Genomic DNA, 23,962 nt, shown 5'->3' with positions numbered 1-23,962 from the left:
TCTTAGAGAAGCTTCTAGTGCTGGAAGGAGCTCCAGAAAAGCTGGGGAGGGGCCTTTTACAACATGGAATGACAGGACAAGGGGGAATGGCTTTAAATTGGAAGGGGGAAGATTTAGATTAGACATTAGGAAGAAATTCTTCACGCTGAGGGTGGGGAGGCCCTGGCTCAGGTTGCCCAGAGCAGTGGTGGCTGGAGGTGTTCAAGGCCAGGCTGGATGGGGCTTGGAGGGAGGTGTCCCTGCCCATGGCAAGGGGTGGAACTGGATGGGTTCTAGGTCCCTTCCAGCCCAAACCATTCCAGGATTCTATGCTACGATTCTGTGAATCCATCAGCCATTGGCTATAACTCTTTTTAATAAGTTTGGGGTTTTTTTATCATAGTGATAGTGAAGTGATTCCCTTCACTAGTGGCTCATACATATGGGTATGTGCATCTCAAGGCATGGGTGGGATGGGCTCCAGGGCTCACCTGCTCTCCAGTGCCGTCTCCCAACCTGGCTGCAGCCTGGTGGCCAGCATGGACACGGGCAGAGGTCTGGTCTCTTCCCATGGAGATCTGAGGAGCTGGACTTCCCTCACATAGGCAGACCTCACTATCTGCGCAGTGGCTCAGGCATTGTAGGAGCAGGAAGCGCTCTACCAGTCTGATGGTGCAACCAGCTGGTGAGATTCATCCAGTGAGCCGTGAGATTGCAGTGCCTGGCTCCCTGTGATGGATGCCATCACAACTGGGCCCCCAAGACTCCATTTCAAATGCAACCACCTGGTATTTTTTCCAAGGGATCCAGGATACCAGGTGAAAACAAGAGTGAAAGCAGGCTTTTTGAACTTAAAAAAATTACTTTTATTTTAGGAACCAATAAAATTATGGTAAATATTTACAAATAATTATCTCACATAAAGGTTACATAAAACCAAATGTCCACAAGTAACAGTCACTCTCATGAAAAGACACACAGATATTGAACTACGCCAATCTTATTGCATGTTTCTTCAACTAATCTAAAAATAAAAAGTGTTGCAGTCAACCATTTAACTTAGAATAAAATCACAAATTTCAGTATTGACAAGAAAAAAAGAATCGAAAAAAACCCAAATAAATGAAACCCCCCTTCAAATGTCCCCTCCCCTTCAACCCATGCCTTAGCACTCCCACTCCCCTGCCTGCCTCCCTTTCTTGTTCCCCAGAACAAAAAAAATACCCAAAACAAAATCCCCAAAATAATGTTCGACATCTTTGGCAAATTGGCACTGCTGTAATTACATTCAAATATTATAACACACAAAAGCAACACACAGCACTAAGGAAAAAACACCAAGATTTCAAGTCTGTTCTTTTCCTACTAGAAAAAAAGAATACAAAACATACACATTTTAAGAAGCATTTTTTTCATCTGTCTTGCAACAGATGTTATCCCCTACTTTCAAAGGCAATTTAACAGTTATTTTTACGAGTTTTTTTTTTGTAAGTTATTTTTTTTTGTTTGTTTGTATGTATTTTTCAAGGAGAGGAGGCTTTTATTTCTCTCTCTCTCTTTTCTTTTTCCTGTCTTTTTTTTTTAAGAAGCAAGCTTGAATGCAGGCATTGCAGACTTTGGTGGATACAACAGATATGTATTTCTTTGATGCTAGAAGTCCCTAATACAAAGTAGTTTGTCTCTAAGAAAAAAAAAGCCTGTTCTCTTTTTTTTTTTTTCTTGGAAAGGAATTCCATTTGCAATGAAATGAGTTTCTGTAATTTCAGAATGTACAAAGGCCACTAGAAAGTGAAAAATCAGGACAAGGTTTCTTCCCGCGCGAGGCTGAGTGAAGCGAAAGGCAGGTCTCAATGCCAGCCATCCGTTCTCCCACCTCGCTTTGGCAGGGCAGGAGACCCTGGACACAGGGGTCTGGCTGGACGGTGGCCAGGGCTCAGGTCCACTCCTCTGCAAGACTTGAGTGCACCTGTCCCTGCACATACGTGTACGTGTCCCTCCCATACCCACGCCCGCCCATGCCACTGTGTCCTACAAAGCCCCTGTAGCGCAGCTCCTTCACAGCACCAGCCCACCCGCAGGACTGGCAAGTGGAGATCATGATCGGAGTTGACGCCTACGCCAGCCACAATGCCAAAGTGAACAATCCTGCCACTAGGCACCTCGTCAATTGCTTTTCACTGGGAGTTTGCATGTCAAGTCTCATTAGCTCCACCAGAAAAGCCATGCTAACTGGTGTTGATCCTTTCGGATCAGTTTGTTTCTCATGCTCTGGTAACGCGTACCTGCAACAGGAGCAGGTTTCGTTCTGAGGAGCGCAACAGGGCTCCCTGGACAATGTCTCCCAGGCTTGTGCCACCACAGCTGCTCTCACACCAGCATGGAGCAGTGGTGGCCATGGGTCAGCACACAACCCCAGCACACGTGTCAGTGCAAGCTGCCCAACCCAGCTCTGCCTCCTCATGCACATACAGGACCATTGCCCGTGCACTCAGAGAGAGGCTGCAGGCTGCGTTACCCAAGAGCTGTTGGCCCTCTAACGTCATTTTCTCAGTGAATCCAGAAGAAAAAGCAGTTTTTCCCAGTGCTTGCTGGGACAGAGTCACAGGATGGGTCAGCTTCATGCCATGCTACCTGTCATGGCTGTGACCTCATGTGTCCCGGTGGCACGGGAACACACGTGCAGCAAAGAGCACACTCGGTCACAGCCACGCAGCTGCCAGCAGCAGCCACGTGACTTAACCCTGCAACGGGCCAAGGCTCTGTAAAGGCAGGGATACTTGTGGTTGGAAATAAGCAACACTGCTACATGGCTTCCTCTGTCTTCCATGCTGAAGGACATGCAGAGTAGGTAAATTAAAAAAAATAAGAAAAAGAATACAGTCTCATTAATTAAGATTGGGCACAGAAGAGCATTTATCAACAGCCAGCAGCTCAACATCTGGCATGGCGGGCCTCATCACAGTGCCAAGAGGACTTGGCCACAAGGAGCTGCGAAAAGGTGATGGGTGCCCAGCACTGTCGTGAGTTACATGGACCATCCCTCCACAATGGTGAGAAAGACTTTCTCCCCAAAAACACGTCTACTTCCACATTTCTTTTCTTGTCACTGTTTCTTCCCTCGCTGTCTCTTTCTCAGGTGTCCCAGCAGTGAGGTTAGATGCTGCCTTTGGTCCACCGTGGACCAGAGCTCTGCATCTCATCAGCACGCACTATCTGTTCCCATGGTTCCAGACCTCAGGACAGTTCTCAGATTTGACAGCGAATAAACAAAACTCATGGTCTGCGGATCTGGTCCTGAGACCTCCTGAGCTCTGCAGGTCACTGGAGCTGCCCAGTAATAACACCTCCATAACTGAGCCTTCACAGATGCTAAGCTAACTCAATGCACTCAGTATTTTGTGTCTTCTTTGTGGTCACACTCTCACAGCGTTTGATTTACAGTTTCCTTAACAAGCGAGTTCATGTAATCCTAGCTTATGGCCTCTGCTGATTTAGTCTTATGGCAGCATTTTCCCTCTCCATCTCTCAGATTTCATTTCTCAGCCTGTGCTTGATGAATTTATTCTTAGACACACACTACTGGAAAACTATCCATTCAGCCAAGCATGTTACAGAGTTCAGAGCTGAAACTGCCTAAAAGGGACATTACAGGGCTGATCTCCACAAAGGTCTAGTAGTGATACTAAGGGGATCTCACCTGAGCAAAAAGCAGGCAGGGTATTCCAAACCCCTGTGCTGGTCTTGCTCTCTCCCTTCCTTGCATCCCCAAGGGGTCATTTTCTTCCAGCTTCCACCTCACCCAGTGACCCTCTGCGAAATGGGCTAGGGTAGCTGTTCCCCCTCCCTGCTGTGGAGAGGCCACGGAGGAGGAGGCAGCACAAGATGACTCCCTGCCATCCCCTGAGGACCACCTGCTGCCAGTGGCACCTTTCAAAGACGTTCCCCAAGGAGGATGATTCCCCCAGAGAAGACTATGGACAGAAAGTCCAGACCTCCTGAGAAAAGCAGTTTATAAACCCCGGGTGAAATAGTCAGAACTGGAAAGCACTGAAGAAATGTCTTTTCAAGAAGTACAGCACGCATACTCAATGGGCCAGCCCTTACTGGCCTTTCTTGAAGGGAAGCAGTCCCAGCAGATGTCAGCAAGCCTGGCTGCTGTGTTTTGGGAGGTGGAGTGGGAGCGGACACCCACCTTGTGTGTGCAAGGGTGGGAGTTGGGGTCCCCTCTGTGGCTCCAGCCAGGATCTGTGCACTGCCCATGCACAGGCACCATCCCTGCCTGTACCCCAGGTGGTACCATGCCTGGAAAGTGGCTGTGGCCAAGGGCCACCTACAAAGAGTCCCAGTGAAAACCAAAGGGACAGGTAGGTCTGAGCATCCCAGGTCACTTCATCCAGCAGCATCCATGCATCCTTCAGAGGAAACACACAGCTGTGCCCTTCCTAAGTCCCCAGCCCAACTGCAAGCACCATCAGCCCAAACATGCTAACATATGCTTAAGTCTTGGGTTTGGTCTCCTCAAATTTATCTGAGCTAGCACACATCACACAAGCCATGCCACTGACGAAACAAGTAAAAGAAGCATGTTTATAGGACAGCACACAGAGTGAGTGATGGACCACACACCACCAACAGGAGTGGCTGTTCCCTGTTCCCTCACTGGACAGACAGAAAGACTCATTTTAGCACAGCACGGTCACCAGGCAAGTGGTGTCTCAGTAGCTGGTGTAGCTCAGCCCACTTCTGCCCCAAATCCAACACCTGCACCAACACGCCTGTAGTCAAACCTTCACTTCTTTTGTCTTCAGCCAAGGCACATGGCCTGATCCCTTCCCAAACTCACAGAGAAGGTGTGTGCCCTTGGTGCAGACAACGTGCATGCCTTGGACTGGGGCAGGCATAAAGAGTCTCCATGCAACCAGTGTTGAAGGACAGAAACATCATTTGCAGCTTTGCCAACAGAGTGGAAGCAGTCAAAGGATGCTCAGAAACGGATGAAGGTTCCTGGTGTAAATAATCCATGCAGTTCTTTGTCTTCAGTTAAAAATGGGTGTGTATCAGCTGTTAATTGCTGAAAAAGGAAAAGCTGGGCTCTTCTCACTACTTAGTTTGTCACAGAACTTACTTCTGGGTGAGGGATGGAGCGTGAAGGATTTTGGCCAAGATCCCTGGTTGCGTCTGTGATCATCTCACTGAAACGTCATTATGCCAGTGGGACTTCGGTGCCTTTGTGGCTTCTGAGGATCTGAACACATCTGCTCTGGAAACCTGGAAGAGACAGCTGTGTTCCCACAGTGCAAGAAGACGCTTCTTGAGTTGGAGAGGGCCAGTGGCCACTATGGACACCAGACACGCAGCACAAGTGATGAGGAGGAGAGGGAGGAGGAGAAGGAAGAGTGTTAGCTCAGGGGCTGCCACTTCAGATAAATGCTTGTACAGCTGGAACAAAGTATTTGTACTTGATTGCTCATCCACAAGAATTCATCTCATGTTCAACACCAACAACTCTTCTTCAGCCTTGGGACACATGCAGGCAAGACCCAAGAGGACCGCTCTGCAGTGTGTGTACTTTTCTGGGCAAATGAGGATGGTTGGGTTGGGAATAAGGAAGGCTATGGCCAGATCTTCACCTCAGCAGGGTCAGGGAACTTCTACACTGCCCTTAGATGGAGGGAATGGTGTACTGCCTGTCATCTATGAGTGACTGAGGCTCAGCCTGTGGCAGAGGGAAATCCAGATGTCTCCGGGCTTCCATGACGTGGCCATGACTGGTGTGGTTGCTTACTGGGTTGTTTGTAGCCACTATCCTCTCTTCATCAGCCCCAGGAAGCTGCACATCCAAGGACATGTCACCATTAGTGCTCCCTCTCCAAGTAGGAGGGAAGAAACGTGGAATAAATGGGGCAAAATCCCCACCGGTCCACATCTGGACTGCGACAGCTTGAATTTTAAATGCCTTCACCAAGATGCCCAGACCCCCACAGAGAGCGCCTTCCCCTCCAGTTTGCCTCAAGAAGCGCGTGTGGCTGCCTCACGCTCGGAACGCCCCCCTTAATACATCCGCTTAGCAAAAATCATTACCGTGGCATTTCTCCCCCTTCCTCTCCGGGCATTAATAATTGGGTTTTAGCACACAACCTATTGAGATGTACACAAGGTGTCAGCTATTATTTAGGAATTCCTTCTTGGATGCTGCTTAACGTGAAGCCAGAGAATTTGTTTCAGTGCTCATTATGATGACAAATGAACATAAATGAATACTAAGTGGTAAAATGTCACAAAACGGCCCCTGTCTTCGGTTGCCCATGTGTTTGATACCAGCGTACAGCATGATCACACACGACTGTCAGCTAGGATGCTCTACACAGAAATAACATCAGCCCAAAACACAGCCATGATGAGTATTAACCTGGTTCAAAGTTGCTTAAAGCTTACTGAATTCTTTGAATCAGTGCACCGGTTTCAAAACACATTTTCAGAGTTCATATTTTTACAACTTTGCTGCTTATGCTTAAGCCACTCTCGTAGTAAAACAAACAAGCGACTATTTACAGTGGTGCTTGTGTAAAAATGAGTAGACTGATATTTTTTTCTTTGCCACTGAAAAAAAACCAAAAACAAACCAAAAAGAAATAAAATAATAAAACCAAGAAAATTGCCTCGAGTCTCACAGCCTGTTTCAGTGTGCAGCAAGAGGAAGCCGCCCCAGGGAGGCTGCTCACACCTCTTCCTTATCCCCAGATACAGCCGCGGCACCCACAGGCGAGTAGAGCGGTAGCCAGCCGGCTGCAATGGACACGGAGCTACCACGCGTTCTTTGTCACACAGAGTGTCAGGAGAACCACATCCTCCTGCTTCTTTGTTTGATTTGAGACCCGGTCCACATGACCAGATTTAAGAACACAACAATAATCAGTTCGCCAATCTTAAAGAGCAAAATTTCCAATGAGCATGTTCCTACTTAAGTACTTTCTCCATCCCCTTGCAGCGTGGCTGGCGTGGCTGCAGAAAGGTGACTCGTGGTGGGTTGTCGCAGGCGGTGCATGTGGTCAGCGCTGGCGCCCGGGGCTCCAGCATCAGTGGCGGTCGTAGGCAGCAGCAGCTGCTGGTGGGGCTGCCCCGCGGGCTGCAGCGCTGTAGTAGTACGGGGAGCCTGCAAGAGAAGAGAGGACCGTGAGCAAGACAAAGGTGGAAAGGCACCAGCCTGCAGCATGCTGACACGGGTGGCAAAGAGCTCCACAGTCTGAGCTCAGATTCACAGCAATGAGGGCTGGGTAACTAGAAAAAAAAATCACACTCAGGTGTTTTGCATGAGAACGATGCTATTGCCGCTTTGTGGTCTTGCTGGCTGAAAATACATGGTTCCCTTCCTCCACTCAAACACTACACAGTGACAAGGGATAAGACAAGAGGCAATGGTCACAAGTCACGCCAGGGGAGATTTAGATTGAATATTGGGAAAAAATTCCTTCACTGCAAGGGTTCTCAGGGACTGGCAGGGGCTGCTCAGGGAGCTGGTGGAGTCAGCATCCCTGAAGGGGTTTAAAATGGGCAGAGGAGGTTCTCAGAGATACAGTTTAGCAGTTCACCCCAAAACAAGTCGATGCCTTGCAGGTCCACAAAGAGCTGGGTGGAACTGCTGTCCTCACCTACCTCAGCACCAGAAGGTCGATGGGAAGCAGGGGACGGGGTTGGTGGCCAGGTCCAGGCATGACCACTAGCAGAGACCCTGGTTCCTGCCAGCATTGGCACTGGCACCAGTGCCTCCTCATGGCAGCTCAGCTCAGAGTGAGGAAGTGGGAAATCCAGGGAAGGAGTGGGAAATCCAGGGAAGGGATCCAGAGGCACTGAACAATTTCACACAAAGCAATGGGTGGGCCCATCAGAGTCAGCAGCAGTGCTTCCTGAGGTTTTGGAGTAAAGGAGGTCTTTTAGGGGTCAGAGTCTTTGCTTTTCCCCATCCCTTTTCTGCTGTTCTGACACAGTGGAGCTACCAACAACCAATATTTCTCTCATGCTTTCCAAAGGCCTAACACTTCACTTGAGTTTGATTTTTTTCAGCAGTGAAATCAAAAAAACTTGCATTTAAAGTGAAAAATGAAAACTTCACATCACAAAGCATTCACTCTCCCTCCCTGTCACCAGGCCCCCATCCAGAACAGACTTGTCTGTCCTTCTGTCATTTTTCCTTTCTAATTCATACCATCATCAATTCATTTCTTGACACAGTCATTTCTGGTGCCTACTTGTTCTCTAATCTGTTCACAGAAACCCACTGAAGAACTGAATCTAATCCTAATTGACCAACTCCAAGCCCTGCCCTCGTATGATGCTGTGCTGGCACCATCAGCTGCAGCATCACGATGGTGCAGGCGTCCGCAACAAGTGAACCCTCCCAGGAGCATGCAAGGACCACGTCCAGGCAGGAGCATGGACATCATCTCCAACAAAACTCACCACGAGCAGCATTAAGCCCAATACAACAAGCAGAAATGGTAAAGAAGTTATTGCAACAGGCCAGCATGGAATTGAATCATTTTTCTTTGTTAGATTGTGTGGTTGATATCCACTCTTTGTGTGTGTGAGTTGAGCTGGCTCTACACCAATGTGTGTGCCAAGACAGGCTGGCAGTGATGGACTGTGCGCCAGGCATACATGTGAGATTCATAGAGTTGTTAAAGTTGGAAAAGACTTCTAAGACCATCCAATCCAACCATCAACACAACACCAACATGCCTACTAAACCATGTCCCACAGCCCTACATCTACACGTTTTTTGAACACCTCTAAAAGTACTTGCTTCCCACATGCTTGTGTGTGTGTCTCCATGCACACCCTGGTACTGTAGCACTTCCAGCATCATGGAGAAAGCACTTTTTCACAGCAGAGTGGACAGAAATTACAAAGGATGCCCCTTTCTCGGCCCCCGCTTCTCACTCTGAGATGGGGACACTTGCCACAGCCATGAAGTCTGACACCACATGAGTGGCCAGGGTTTGCGTCCTCTTTCCAGCACATCCCTCTGGAAACTTGGGGTCTGTCCTCACTCTGCCCATGACTGGGGCAGGACTGAGCCACCTCACTCAGCGAAGACTGCCATGCCCCTGCTGTGTGGGTGCCAATGGGGCTGACGATGGGATGAGAGGGCAGGAAGACACTGCAGAGCTGCAGCAGGTACCTGGTTTCTTCTGCCACCCTTGCTTCTGTTGACCACTCTGAAGGATTGCAGCTTGTTTATTTCCACTTTCACAAAAGCTACAGGGCACACCATTCAGGACTGCCCCAGCACAGAAGGGAGCATGGTCACCAGATTGCATCAGTTCCCAGGACAGCTGGGGTGGACAAAGGTGGGTCACCTGATGTAGAGCAGTGGAGAGCACCAGAAGTGTCAATGGGGAGCAGCCAGTGCTCTGCGCAGCAAGACAGCCACTACCCACCACCTGCATGCCAAGACCATGGTCCTGCCTTTCCATGGACTCATAGAATCACAAAGGCTGGAAAAAACCTGTAAGATCATCCAGTCCAACCGTCAGCTCAACATCACTGTGCAAAGTAAACCATGTCCTAAAGTGCCACAGCTAGGCAGTTCTTGAACCCTTCCAGGGATGGAAACTCCAAGACTGCCCTGGGCAGCCTCTGTCAGGGATTGACAACCCTTTCCATGAAGAGTTTTTTCTAATATCCAATCTGAAGCTCCCCTGGTGCAACTTGTGGCCATTTCCTCTCATCCTATTACCTATTACTTGAGAGAAGAGACCAACACCCACATCACCACAATCTCCTTTAAGGAAGCTGCAGAGAGTGATGAGGTCTCTCCTCAGCCTACTTTTCTCCAGGTTAACAACCCCCTCCCCGCCACAGGTCCCCCAGCTGCTCCCAGAAGCCCTGGGCTCCAGATTCTTCCCCAGCTCTGGTCCCCTTCTCTGGACATGCTCCAGCCCCTCAATGTCCTTCTTGGAGTGTGGAGCCCAAAACTGAATCCAGGATTTGAGGTGCAGCCTCACTGATGCCAAGTCCAGGGGTACAATCCCTTCCCTGGTCCTGCTGGCCAAACCATGACTGACACAAGCCAGGATGTCATTGGCCTTGGCCACCTGGGCCACTGCTGGCTCATGTTCAGCTGTTGTGGACCAGTCCCCTTAGGTCCTTTCCCCTCAACAGCTTTCCAGCCACTGTTCCACAAGCCTGGAGCTGCACGGGGTTGTTGTGTCCCAAGTGGAGAGCTCAGCACTTGGCCGATCAATCCAGCCTGTCCTGAAGACACCAGCTCATACCTCACACTGCAGCTCCACTCTCACAGGACAAAGACCATGGACTAATGACCAAAGCCTTTTCACTCTTCCCATCTTTTTCTATTCCTATTCTCTTTGTTCCCTCCAAAAATCATTTTTCAGCCTGAGTCTCATTTCTTCCTGCCACTTGTAAATCACGGCATCTTTCCTTTTAGCTCCCCTTTCACAGGTCTCAGCCTGGTGTGATTGCTAAGCTGCAATTCCTCCTTGCCAGCACAGGGAATTAATTGAATGTAGGTGCTGTTAAGTGCTTACAGTATTACACTTTCATCTCAGTGAAGGGAGCGGGACTTAGTAAAACAAACTGTGTCAGTCCATGTACCAGTCCTGATTAATTTTGTCAAGATTTCTGCTTTGCGGCTGATGCTGCCAGCACTTGCTCTTGTGAGAAAATTACTGAGCGCACTCACGTACACTCCTGAGAAGGAGTGGAAGCATCCTGGATATAGCTTAAATTAACCTCCCTTCCACTGTGGCTCATCGCACAGAGCCTTCTGGGTGTGCAAGGAGACTTGGAGCAGGATTTTAAAGCTCTGCCACAGATTTCTCCTTGCTCTGGATTGGCAGTGGGGTTAGCAAGCACCTAGGAAGAAAAGGGTGCAGGACCAGGCTCCCAGGGACAGAGGCAGGGCTGTGGATAAGCGGGGTCTCTTCAGAGCACAAGAGATATGTCTGACCCACAGACTACAGGCGAACATGGAGACATTCTCTTTCCAGTCCTACAGCTGTGCCTGGAATTCGCAGGGACTCCTGGAGCCCCAGCTCACCGCCTTTGTCTTCCTTCTCTTGCACCACAGGCAAGTGAGGTCACTTCCCCACCATGGCACTGGGGCAGGGACCTCTACAGTGACCTGTGTGGTAGAACATTGACTTCTGGGAGAGTACATCTACTTGTGTTTTCACAAAATGGAAGTTTCATCATTAAGATGGAGGGCCTTGCTGAACTGAACTTAAAACCCTCTTGAAAAATATGATTTCATAAGGTTATTTTTTCACTAAGAACTGGTTGAACTGGAAGTTAGTAGAAAAAAATAGGTAAGAAATATTATCTGGTACACTTCTGGTACAGTACAAACCTGCTTAGGAATGTAAGGAGTTACAAACAACAGATTGGGTAAGAAATTAAATACGTGAAAATTAGCTTTTAGATAGGTTTTAAACTTTGGGACAGGGTGGTCTTGCTTTGAGATGAACAGTATAAAAACAGGGGGGTTTGACAAAGGTTGAACACTCTTCTTCTTGTCAGAAGGAGTCACTCCTGCGATTGCAATCATGAATTAATAAATAATTAATGCTGCTTCCCAAGATGCGCGCCTCAGTTTACCTACTGGACTCATGAGCGTTTCTCACACTTCTAATAAATGCCTTTCCAAAGCCACCACTATTTTGTGTTTTGGTGCATTTTGGCTTGAAATTAAAGGAATCCCAAGATTCAGCTCACCAAGACCTCACTGCCCAGCTCCTGCATGGTACCCACGGGGCACTTGAGTGGCACAGGGAGGTGCTACACCAGCAATCGACCACTCAGCAGTTCCTGCAGCAATGATAGGAACATTGAAGAATAAGCATTTTAAAACGTCCAGTGGTCAGACAAGGGGATTGCCTTTCCAGAAGGACTCCATCTCTTCCAGTTTCGACATCAGGCCGAACTGGAATGGTACGTTCTTCCTTAGGTCTTGCTGCAGAACAAGAATCCCCATCTCTTTTCCATTCTGAGGCATCAAAACTTCCAGGCTTGTAACTCCAAGTCAGGTTGTCACTGTGCACCCAAAGCAATGTAACATTACCTGTGCAGTGACTGACTCTGTATTTACTGAAACATCAGATTCTGAAAATATCAAAACAAAGTATTTCAAGGAGGCTAAAAACAAGGAAGTATTTACAAGGATACATTTAAACAACTCCCAGCAGCAAAAAAATATGCCAGCATGGTTGTCATTATAGTGTGAAACATTTCATTTCCAATAAAATTGCAGTTTCTGAAGGAAAATTGCAGCATCCAGTTCCTTTTGCCTTTGCCTCATTCAAACACATGCTCACAGCACGCTGCAAAGAAAATACTGCTGTAGAAACCCTCACCAGCCCAAGGCACGAGCTGTGCTGCCTGGAGTATGAGGTCCATTAAGCTGTGCTGGTATGGCACACCACCCACATGGTCAAAGATGAGGCAGAACTTGCCCCCAGAATGTATCATCAGAAAAAGAAACAAGAAAAAGAGGAAAAACAGGTTAAAAAAAGAGAATAGCACAGGTCAAAGATGTCCCAGCAGCACGTGCCTGGCTCCTGACCAGCCTCTGCTTTAAAGTCTTCTCCTGACCCAGAAATGTCCATCTCGGCTGGCTTTGGAACACCATAGGGATGGACTCTGGCCAGCACTCTCAATGCTTGCACAAGCCCATCTTCCCAAATGAAAGTGGTGGACAGAAACCACTGGTGGAAGGTGGGCAGAAGCTCACACCAAAGAACCAGTGCCCATCCCTGCAGGGCAGCAGAGAGCTCCAGGATGGCTCTGGTGCAGCTCCAACGTGCAAATGCTCTCCCATGGAACTGAGCACCCACACGGAGCACGGTGCACAGCCCAGGCACCTCATATAAAGCCTTCTCTCCACAGAGAAAGGTAGGACTGGGGCTGAGTTTTCATTTATGTTCTATATCCTGCCAGATTCTTCACCAGTTTGCAAGCAAAATTCATAAATTCACCTAAACCCTGGCTTCCCAAGACTGTCCACACAGCAAAGCTTGGCTCAAGCAGCCCTCCTGCTTCCAAAGGAGTTTCAAAATCAGAGATGAAGAAAGCGCAGTGTGTGCTTTCCCCCCTGGCTAAAGCATCTTCCCCACATGGCCAAGCCAAAACCCCATCGGCACTGCTGGCTGTGGCCATGGAAACTGCAGGTTTTAGCACAGTGACTTCCCCTGGCTTTGTGCAGCTATGCCCATCTATATTAGCCGGAGATCTGCCCGCTGATTTATGATGGAGGCGCTAACAAACCCTTAAATGTGGCACGGCAAATAGCAGCATTATACCAGCACCATGGCATGAGAGGCAGAGGCTGTCTATTGCTCCCCAAGGATTTGTTTAAGGACAAGAACCATGATGAATACAGCCTGGGTGGCTCAATTACATGGGGACTCAATTACTTAAAACAAAGAAACTGGATGAAAAAAGTATGACAAAAATTCAAAATTATTTCGCTGCTGGAGGTCACATATAACAGCCCTGTCATCCATAAATCCAGAAATCTCTAAGGCATGCTACTCCTGTGTTGAGAGATGACAATTAATTGGTATTTTACTTACCTCATCCATGCAAATTATGCAGGGAAAAATTCTAATTACTGCATGCTACATGTATATAAGGTCAAAGTGGGCCAGCTTTTGACAGTGGTGTAAAATGGATTATGTTTATCCTTCACATGAGGGCCATGATCCTACGTGAGCTGTGGGGCTCCTGCCCCCCACCGCTTGTAGAGACCACGCCAGTGTCAGTGAGGGTGCAGCAGTCCCTTGCAGAGGAGGGCCGGATTGGGAGAACACCCAACTGTGGAGCCAACACAACATGAGGTTGGGGAGAAATGCAAAGGGCTTGAACGACCAAGAAGTAACAGCGTGAGGAGTGATAGGGCTCACATTCAACTGTGAGCGATGAGGAGACCCAAGTTTTGTCCGAACAGGATTCTTTACCCTCAAAAAAAAATGGGAATCCTGCTCTCTGGCAACACTCTGGAAAGATATTATGGGGCAGAATAGGGTAGACAAGAGGTTTAGTTGGGGCTTCTTGTTGGCAAATGCAACCAAGAGCATTTGTGCACCATGATGGAGACCTGCAGTCCTTCATGAGGGCCAAGCATGGGGACCCAGGACCACACCAGGACATTCATCCAGCCTCCCCAGCAGTGGGCGACCACTACAGGGCTGCAAACGGGACACAGCTTGCACTACGACCCCACAGTGGGAACAGCAACTTACCCAAGAGTCCAGGGTTGGGAAACCTCCAGGAGTCATTGTACGTTGAGTATTGTGGGTGGCTATATGGGCTTCCAGAAAACTCACTCCCTAAGTTAAAGAGAGATAGACAAAACAAAAGATTATCTGATTTGAGGCTACAGTTACTGCCGTTGAGAAACAGAGCTATTCAGTGCATGCTGTGCTCCAGTGACGGCCTCAGTAAAAGCCCTCCTGACCACCCTCTTTGAGGAGAGACAGTACGAGTGGGTGAATTATTAAATAAATCAGTGCAGCTGCCTTTTACACATCTTTTTTGTGTTGTAGTCCAGGCCTGCTACACCCTGGTGGGATTTGCTCAAGCAGTCTGTGCTGCAGGAGTGAAATGGCAAGGAGGGATGCAGAGGAGTCTGGGACACCAATGGGGTGGCCCTCCACTCCACAGCCCTACAGTACTCAGGGCAAGATGCACAGTACAAGGACAGGGCTGCTCAGACAGGCTTTCGCCTCAGGAGAAGACCAACCAGGTCATCTTCTAGATACTGGGTACCCTTCCAGGCTCTCCAGGAGAACATGGTGTCAGTCCCAGTTGCCCACCCATCACTGCAACCCAAGGAGAAGGATGCTTGCATCAGTTTCAGATGGCTTTGAAACCCTCCAAAGACACAGAGAAGGCTCTAAGAGTTACTGCACCAGCTCCCACTCTCCCCATCTGTTTGTTCTCTTCACATATCACCTCCTGTTTCATACTTCAGCTGCAGGCTCTTCAGTCCAGAGCCTTGCATTGTGGGGCTCTGACCCTGGGAAGGGCACGCAGGTCCATCACCATGCAAATATCAACCCTGCCGCTCATTTATTAGGATTTTTTCCATGAATGACAGTTTCCTGCTCTTATCCTCTCTTTCTTCCTCCTCTGCCATACACAAACACATACATACACCACACAGCATGGCAGGAGAAAGAGTAGGCTTCCTATGGCAATAGGAGAGAGCTGCCACGCTGCAGCAGAAGATGCTCGCTGAGACCTTTGCCTGCACTGTTCCTCAGTGCTGGTGTGGCCCCTGCCCAATGCCCCAGGGTGCCAATACTTGAGATGAGCCACAGACCATCCTACTGCATCCCCAGCTGCCCTGGCTCAGCATCCCCAGCCAGCATGACCTACACACTCGCCCTGGGGACCATGCTTGGCTCCTGGGGCCCATGAGTGGTCTCCTCGCTCAGGACATGGTTTAGGCAACCTGGTGACCCAGGGGTGGGGGGAGGATGCTCAGGTGACTGGTGGGGTTGTGTGGCCTGTCAGGGGGAGCTCTCAGCTTGGCAGCATGGTGGGCTGTGATACCTGTGTGGTCCTGACAGTCACTGCGGCCAAAACAAAGGTATTTTCTGCCAATATAGAGGTAACACAGGTTGGAGTCAAGATAAAGGTTCCAGTCTAGGGTAGCTTGGTCTCCCCACAAGGCTGTTTCAGTAAAAAGGAGCTGCCCCTCAGCCTGCTTCAAAGGATGCCAGTGAACACCCTCTCCCTGTTTCTCACTGCTCTTCAGACCCACAGGACTGCACCCACCAGCCTTGACCTGCTCTCTCCACCGCTGGCCCAGCATTCACAGACAGGGCAATGAGACATGGTCTGAAGCCAGCAGCTTCAGCACTTTCAGCTCAGAACTCCTGGCTGTATCAGAATCATGGAATCATGGAATCATCTGCATTGCTAAAAAACTTTAAGATCATCAAGTCCAACCATAAAGCCTACACAGGTAACTCCACCACTACATCATAGCCCTGAGCACCACATCCACGTGGCTTTTAGACATCACCAGGGATGGAGGCTCCACCAATGTCCCAGGCAGCCTCTGCCAGGTGTTGACAGCACTTTCCATGAAGAAATATTTCCTAATATCTAATCTGAACCTCCTCTGGCACAACTTGAGGCCATTTCATCCCATCCTATCACTCGTACCTTGGGAGGAGAGGCCAACACCTACCTCACCACAAGCATTTTTTGGGAGCCGCAGAGAGTGATGAGATGTCCCTGCTGCCTCTTCTCCAGACTAAACAGCCCCAGGGCCCCCACAGCTCCCAGAACCCCTGGGCTCCAGACCGTCCCCAGCTCCACTGCCCTTCTTCAGACGTGCTCCAGCCCCTTAATGTATTTCTTGTTCTAAGGTGCCCAAAACTGAACCCCAGATTTGAGATGTGGCCTCACCAGTGCTGAGTCCAGAGGCACAATCAAGGGCAGACAGTACGGACTCTGAGCCCTGCTCCAGGTCATTTGCACAGGACGTGGAGTGGAGCCCACTCAGCTCCTCCACGCACCGGTAGCACCCCAGGCTTTGAACAAAGCTCATAGAGAGCTGCACACCCCTGCAAGAGCTGCGCTCTGAGGGAGGGCATCCATACCCATCCAAGGGCAGGAACACCTCTCATTTACAGCTGTTCCACCACTTTCTTTCCCTCCCTCCCGGTCGCACCCTCTGCTCCTCTCTCCCATCCTCCCGAGGCGGCACAGACCCAGTTTGTCCCATGCTGATGCTCCGCACACCACTGAGCAGGCAGCAGCACTTTCTAAACGCTCATCAGCGCTGCGGCAGGGCTGCGGGTGGGAACGGGCTGACATTTCATTGTTTCATCCTCTCCTGCCTTGCTCTCCTCCCCCACCATCCCTACTGCCCTGCCCTCCTCCCCATGCTCGCACACAGACACACATCGTGGACCCTCTCTAGGGGATGCTCTGGTGCCTGTCAGGCTGAGGCTTCCAATTCTCTGTTTTTTATGCCTCAGTGGTCAGGGTGTCAAGCTCCTGCAGTACAGACCAGCCAGGAGCTCGAGGAGTCACTGAGCACCATCAGCTCAGTGACAGTATTGCTTGCTTCTTAACATACTCTGCATATCCATCAGCCTTGCAAGGAGAAAAAAGAAAGAGCAAGAGAAGGGGGGCAGGAAGGAAAACAAGAGAAAAGAAATACGAGAGAGGAGAGGGGGGAGGAGAAGAGGGGAAGAAAGACTCAAGCCCTGCTACTAGCATTGCAGCACTTCGGCAGACAAATGGTACAGCTATAAGTGAAACTAAGCTAGATGAATGAACACTGCATGAATGCCTCGTGATTTCCAACAGATATTCCAAGGTCCATCAACCGCATTTCTTGACAACCCTACTCAGTGGCCAGACCTTGCCCCATTCAAAACCACAACGAATGAGTTCACCCAGCAGCACAGCACGCACATGTTGCACACACGCGCATGGTGCCTGCCAGTAGCATGAGGAAGAGGTGAAAAAGTGAGACCCCTTCTTCATAATTCTGGCACCACTGAGACACAAAGACACCAAGCCATGGGCTTCTGCCAGAGGAAGCCTACCTCTCGCCACAGACCTCTCTTCACACTTCCACAATGCCTTACACGGCTGCAGCCCAAAAGGGGTCAGAAGCCCCATCACCCACAGAGGCAGAGGGGCAGGAAAAGAGGGAAGGTTGATTCACAATGAGAGTGGTGAGGCACTGGAACAGGTTGCCCAGGGAAGTTGTGGCTGCATATGAGGCTGTCTGGAAGTGGCAAGGCCAGGCTGGATGGGCCTTGAGCAGTCTGGTATAGTGGGAGGTGTCCCTGCCCATGTCAGAGGGGTTGGAATTAGATGATCTTTAAGGTCTCTTACAACTCAAACCACTCTAGGATTCTATGATTCTCGATAACACTGTGGCTACAAGGCAGCAGCAAGTCCTGGGAGATGCACTCCACCCTGAGATGGTGGGACAGAGGAACACACCCTCCATGCCTACAGGGTGAGCCCCAGGTCTGGCTGTAAACACGGTCAGACGGTGGTGGATGGATCCTCTGACATGGGCAGAACCACATTATCTAGTCTGAAGTGCTGCCTCATCCAGCCTGCAGTGTTTTTTCTGGGGATTATCAACTCATGTTTAACAGTCTGTTTTGGTTCTAAGGTGAGCCTCCTGAAAGTTTCCTATGTGATGTGCAGAAAGCACAGAAAGCGAAAAGCATGAGCTTAAAAATATCAAGAACCAAGAGATGAAGTAAGAGATTTCATGGTGATCAAATGGCCACAGCTTTAGGGAGACGGGGGAGGATACAGGCATCTCCATGCACCGGTGCTGGAGTTGGGGCAGGAGGGTGCTGGAAACCTTCCTGCACTGCCAAAAGGCAAAAAGATGGGGCAGAAGGGACTGCAGATGCTGTCGAATGGCCAGCTCCATGACGGGACAGACACAGAGTCAATCTCAGTCAGCACTGGAACTTAGCAGGTGGGAGGAGGATGCAAAGTATTTGCCATTTATTTTTTTTTTAAACATGGATGCTGTAACCACAGAGTAACGTACACCAGCCTTTGTGGGTAACCTGCTCTAAACCTCCGATCAAAGCAGGGCCAGCTTTGATATAGGCCATGTCTAGCCAAGGAATGAAATCTCCAGGATGGAGAACTTCCAAGTTCAGCACACTGCTCCAGTTCCCAGAGTCTCAGAAGACCCCAAGAATCAGAAGCTCCAGACCCACTACAGCTCAACCAGGGCCAGTTGCATGAAGGCATACAAATGTTCATGCATTTTTCATGGTGTTTTCTCAGACATCAAGTTTTCACACATGCATTTGGGATGGGGAGACACCGTCAGAACCGTGGGGTGACTGGCTATGTCAATATGATGACTGCAGGTGATCAACATGCCGTCCTCCCTGCGATCACCACATGACAGCTCCCAGCAAGCGCCAGCAAGATTAACTGCCACCCAACAGGAAGAGTGACCACAACCCTGCAGCTTGGCCCTCCCTCCTGTCAGACCTCTCCAAGTTGCTTGGTTTTTTCCCCCAGGCCCTATTAGCTGGGTCTTTTGGCTGCCCAAGTTCCAGGTTTAGGACAGTATTTATTTCACGCTTTCATTTGGCAGAACATCAAAAAAAGCCAGAAGAAACAGTGTGCGATAAATGCAGCTGCATAAAGGACGAGAACAGAAGGTTGAGGGCAAAAGTCAGGGTCTGGCCAGGAACAGCAACACCTTGCCTGTTTCTTGTTGGGGTCTTGGCTAATTTCAAAACTAATCTGTTGTCCTTGTCGTGGGCTCGTGCAGATGAACCCCTTCATCCTCCAGTCCGACCTCCCAGCAGGGATTACAGGTGTCTCTACCTTTCCCTTGCAGCAAAGGACCTTACTGTAACTTTTAAAACTAACATTCTCATGACTTTTATCTGTTTTCTATCGTTTTCTTTTGTGGAAGTAATCACATGGATCATAAATTTCTTCCGTGCATCCCAGTAACAGTCATTATCCTGGTAGCTAAGCTATGCTTGGTTGCATAGGGAGCAGGGCTGCCCTGAGCCAGGCGAGCGCGTGCAGCCTGCACATCACCTAACTGCATCATGAAACAGTGGAGATCCAAGCACAGCCCTGAAATCTGTCACACAAAAGCTGGGTGTGCAATAGGGCCAGGCATTGTGGGCTCTGGACGGGGACACAGACCACAGGATGGCAGGACAAGTCACTTCTCACTTTACGCCCTGAGAGATTCCATGCTAATCCAGCAGCCCTGGGCAGCATCCCATGCAAAGCCAGAGAGACAAACAAGCATGAGGGACCTTAGAAAAGAAGGAAAATAGTCTGGTCTCTCTAAAAGAGTGTTTACCCCGCAGTAAAGCACATTTTTCTTCTCCACACCATGTCGTTGTGATGGCTGAGAACAAGGTCTGCAGCCCTGTCTGGGAAGCTGTGACCTCTGCGACTCACAAAGCTGACTCCCTTAGAAGTTTCCTCCCTGTACAGGGGACCTGGGAAACACCTTTCAATGAAAACTTACTTTTACACCAAAAAAAGTGGTTTCACATCACTAAGATACTTTTGCAATTTTGTGACAATTTTGGCAATGTCCTTCAGTTAAAAAGAGCTCTGAATTTTAAGTTTTTGTTTTAAAAAAAATCAGATGTTTGGCCTCAAGCTGCACCAGGGCAGGTTCAGATTATACATTAGGAAAAATTTCTTTACCAAAGGGTTACTGGGCACTGGAACGGCTGCCCAGGGAGGTGGTGGAGTGCCCATGCCTGGAGGGGTTTAAAAGATGTGCAGACAAGGTGCTCAGGGACCTGATTTAGTGGTGGACAGGGATGATCTCAAAGGTCTTTCCCAACCAAACAATTCTGATTCTATTTGTCTTGCAAATAAATATTTTCTTTTTCTTTTAAATTTAGAGAGATATTGAGTTTTCAAATTGAGTTCAGTGAGACTAAAAAAACAAAACAAAAAGTTATCAGCTAGAAAACAAACTATAACTTTGAATTTAAAAACTTTTCAGCCATCCCAAAGTAATATTTATTGCCACTTTTTGCTTTGACTGAAACTTGGACTTTCTTCCAATTTTAACATTTGTTAGCAAAGAAGAGAACCAGTGATTTATACTGCTCTAATCTATAAATACCATAAGAGGATGCTCAGCGTCTCACACACACACACCCGGCTGCCATGTTTGCATAATGCCCGAGACAGCACAGTTTGTGCTTGGAAGGAGTTTTAATGAAACAGAAACATTTCCTGGGGGGCTGAAAAATGCTGTTTTAGAAAACCTCTTTTGTGAGCAGTTTTGAAAGAAGAAAGGTGCTTTTCAAAAGGCTTGAGATCATCTGCATCAAAATGGCCTTAAGATGCATCAGGGGAAGTTTAGGTTGGATGTTAGGAAAAATTTCTTCACCAAAATGGTTACCAAGCACTGGCAGAGGTTGCCCAGGGAGGTGGTTGAGTCCCCATCCCTGAAGGGGTTTAAAAGAGAGGTAGATAAAGCACGTAGGAATAAACTTTAGTAGTAGACAGGTACAGTTAATACGGTTAATGATCTCAAAGGTCTTTTCCAACCTATTGATTCTATGATTCTATGGAAATGGGGAGCCAATCCCAGTCTCTGGGCCCTTGCTCACCAGCAATTCATCCATTCCCCAGGAAAGAAGTGAATAAAGCTCTAATAAATGGAAAGACTGTCTGCACAAGTAATATTTTTCTTTTTTTTTCCTTTTTTTTGTCAGATGAAAGAGAAAGCAATAGATTTCAGCAAAAGAACAGCCCTCATAAATGGTTTTCAGGCAAAACTTCCCTTCCACAGAACAAAATCCTCACCTCTTGATTTTCAATGCAAAACAAAGGAGAAACAGCAAGTTATGAGCCCTCTAAGCCTCCACCTGCGCTCTCCAAACACAACATGATAAAACTATGTCAAAAATTGTCCAGCTGTAGCCAAGACAGAGCCCCTGGAGCTGCTGTGCACTGCACGAGCCCGACTAGCCATGGGTACAGAGTCACTCACAGGATCCCAGGCAGTGCAATTAGTGCCCTACAATTAATTAGACGTGTCTGTACTGCTCATTGGAAGAACAGCCCAGACATGCAGCAGTGACTGTTAATTGCTGCAGCCAGCAGCATCAGCAGCGCTCTGGCTCCAGGCACCCACAACACCCTCTTTGGACAAACACAGGCAGTGAAGCACCTTCTGCATGTGAAAGCTCACTTCTCTCCCCAAAACCAGGAGGAACAACCTGGCCAGCACCCCAAAATGCCTCCGATACCCTCCATGTACAGTGACCTAGCAACCCACCTCCAATGGCCGAGGTGATGCTGGTGGCTTGGAGAAGGGGCATGGGGTTTAATCCATCAGAAGGTGAGGTATCACACACACATCAGGCAGTGAGGGCACCAGGGAGCCTGCTGCCAGCACCAGCTTGGGCAGCATTCTCCTGGGATGCTGGGGCTGCCACCACCAACAGCAGGTTCCTCCTGGGAGCACTGAGGGGGCACGGGGAGTAACACAGCCCCGCGGTATGGACAGACACACACCACAGAGATCTGCCGATGGGAATGCACAGGAATAAGCATGCCCTGCACACAGGAGGGGAAAAAACAGGCTTGCAAACCCACTGGTAAATGTGCAATGTGAACCGAGCAGATAAAAAACCAGTCATGATCACCTCTGACCCTTTCCACCAGCACATCTGCACTCACAAAACGCATGTCCCACTCGTGTCTGTAATGCCTCGTTACTGTCGATTAACCCTTCAATAAATGGTTGAGATGTAGCCACCACCCCAATTTTCACACGTGTGTTTTCAAAATCAAATTAGCCCATATACCCACTAATTTTTCCTGCACATCAGCCAAGCAGAAGTTTATTGCTGTTGCAGATGGAAGGCACTTGGTCACATTCAGACATCAATCCGAAGTTCCCATTCCCATCAAGACTGCCAATTAACTTCTAATGAAGGTTGTATATAATTTCATGATCATGCAGATTGGACAGCATTTCCCCCTTATTTTACCTTTACGTTAACTAGCACCTGCTCAAACACATACATTTTTATTTTTAACGGTTCTGAGTAGGTTGTCATATTTTAAGAAAACAGATTTTTGTAACACTACCTCATTTCCAAGAAGCTACAAGGCGCAGAAATCCCATCAATGACTAATGAGTTGTGGGTTAAGGTGGACGTACCTTGCTGTGAAGTCACTGTACTATTCTCGACCCGTGCTGCCTGCCATAAAATTTTAATGCTGCTCCTGACATATTTATGGAATACCTCACCTACTCTTTGCAGGATGACAAAAAGATTTACATCTGCAATTACTGCAAGCACGTAGGTTTTAGCCATGCACTTTAAACTTTTGTACACAAAGGTATTTAACTTTAATACAACAAAGGTAGGTGGTGCCACAGAGCAACCACATCGGAACTGCTTTAGGAGAGATTTATCTCCCTGCTCTGGGAGGACAACTGCCCAGCTCATCTGCACAGAAGACAGCAGTGCAATTAATGGCGATGAGGAATTCACTCCTTCCCTCTCCAGTTCCTCCCGCAGAGCTGTCTGCCCTCTCCATCAGCCACTGGCACACAGGCTGCTGGGACCCTGGGCGCATCCAGCAGGGAGAAGCTGCACTGCCAGCAACACCAAGCCCAGCATGCCATGCTCACTGTGCAAGAGCCTCAGCCCTGGAGCAGCCAGACACAAGGCCAGGAGTGCAGGGCTGCTCTGTGCTGGTTGCTGCAGCTTCTCACCCCAAGTCAGGTAGTGGTGCTCCACAAGCCTGGTCTTTGGGGCTGCTAGTGACCTTGATAGAATCACAGAAGCATTAAGGTTGGAAAAGACCCCTCAGCACATCCAGTCCAACCCCACCGTGCCTATTGGACCCTGTCCCTAAGTTCCATACATATGCTGGTTTTGAACCCCTTCAGGGAGAGACTCCACCACTGCCATGGGCAGCCTCTGCTAGGGCTTCACCACTGTCACTAAAGACATCTTCCCTAATATCAAGTCTAAACCTCCTCTGGCGCAACTGAGGCCATTTCCTCTCATTTTGTCACTTGTTTCTTGATTAAAGAGATCAGCACCCACCTCACCACAACATACTGTCAGGTGGTCATGGAGAGCAACAAGGTCTCCCCTCAGACTCCTCCAGACTAAACAACCCTTCTCAAATCCCCGTTTCACCCTGTGCTCAGGAAAGCTGAGAGGCACAGAGTGGACAAGGCGTTTAGAGTGGACAAGGAGCATGGAGTGGACGCCACTCACTCCCTGTGCTTGTACCCAGGCTCTCCAGATGTGTGTGGGTGCATCCTGATGGCTTACATGGGCAGGTACTGTTCCATCTTCTCTGCCTGGACTGACCAGCTGGCAGCACAGGCGGGATGAAAAGGAAAACTCCTGTCTCACAGAAAATAGCAAGCTTTACAACACAGTTCCATCCCAAATTAAAAAGTGTAAAAAGGGCCAAGGAG

The 23,962-nt window shown here is 48.9% G+C and overlaps 1 protein-coding gene across 4 annotated transcripts in view; it reads right to left on the bottom strand.

Annotated features, from left to right (window-relative positions):
- Window positions 1-902: 902 nt before the first annotated feature.
- PAX5 (paired box 5) overlaps window positions 903-23,962 on the bottom strand; it is a 152,266-nt gene continuing 129,206 nt past the window's right edge. For 2 of the 4 annotated variants that reach the window (XM_054054154.1, XM_054054155.1), the window contains exons 10-11: window positions 14,238-14,324; window positions 903-7,132 (exon numbers count right to left, since the gene is read on the bottom strand). In XM_054054154.1, coding sequence (XP_053910129.1) covers window positions 7,056-7,132; window positions 14,238-14,324 — 164 coding nt within the window. In that variant the 3' untranslated portion in view covers window positions 903-7,055. The remainder of the gene's footprint in view (window positions 7,133-14,237; window positions 14,325-23,962) is intronic. The other 2 variants (XM_009562949.2, XM_054054157.1) reach the window with 1 other exon arrangement.

Source organism: Cuculus canorus, chromosome Z (genome assembly GCF_017976375.1).
Source record: "Cuculus canorus isolate bCucCan1 chromosome Z, bCucCan1.pri, whole genome shotgun sequence".
Taxonomy (NCBI): domain Eukaryota; kingdom Metazoa; phylum Chordata; class Aves; order Cuculiformes; family Cuculidae; genus Cuculus; species Cuculus canorus.
The sequence above is the reverse complement of the archived record's forward strand: the minus strand, read 5'-3'. Positions and strand labels throughout refer to the sequence as shown.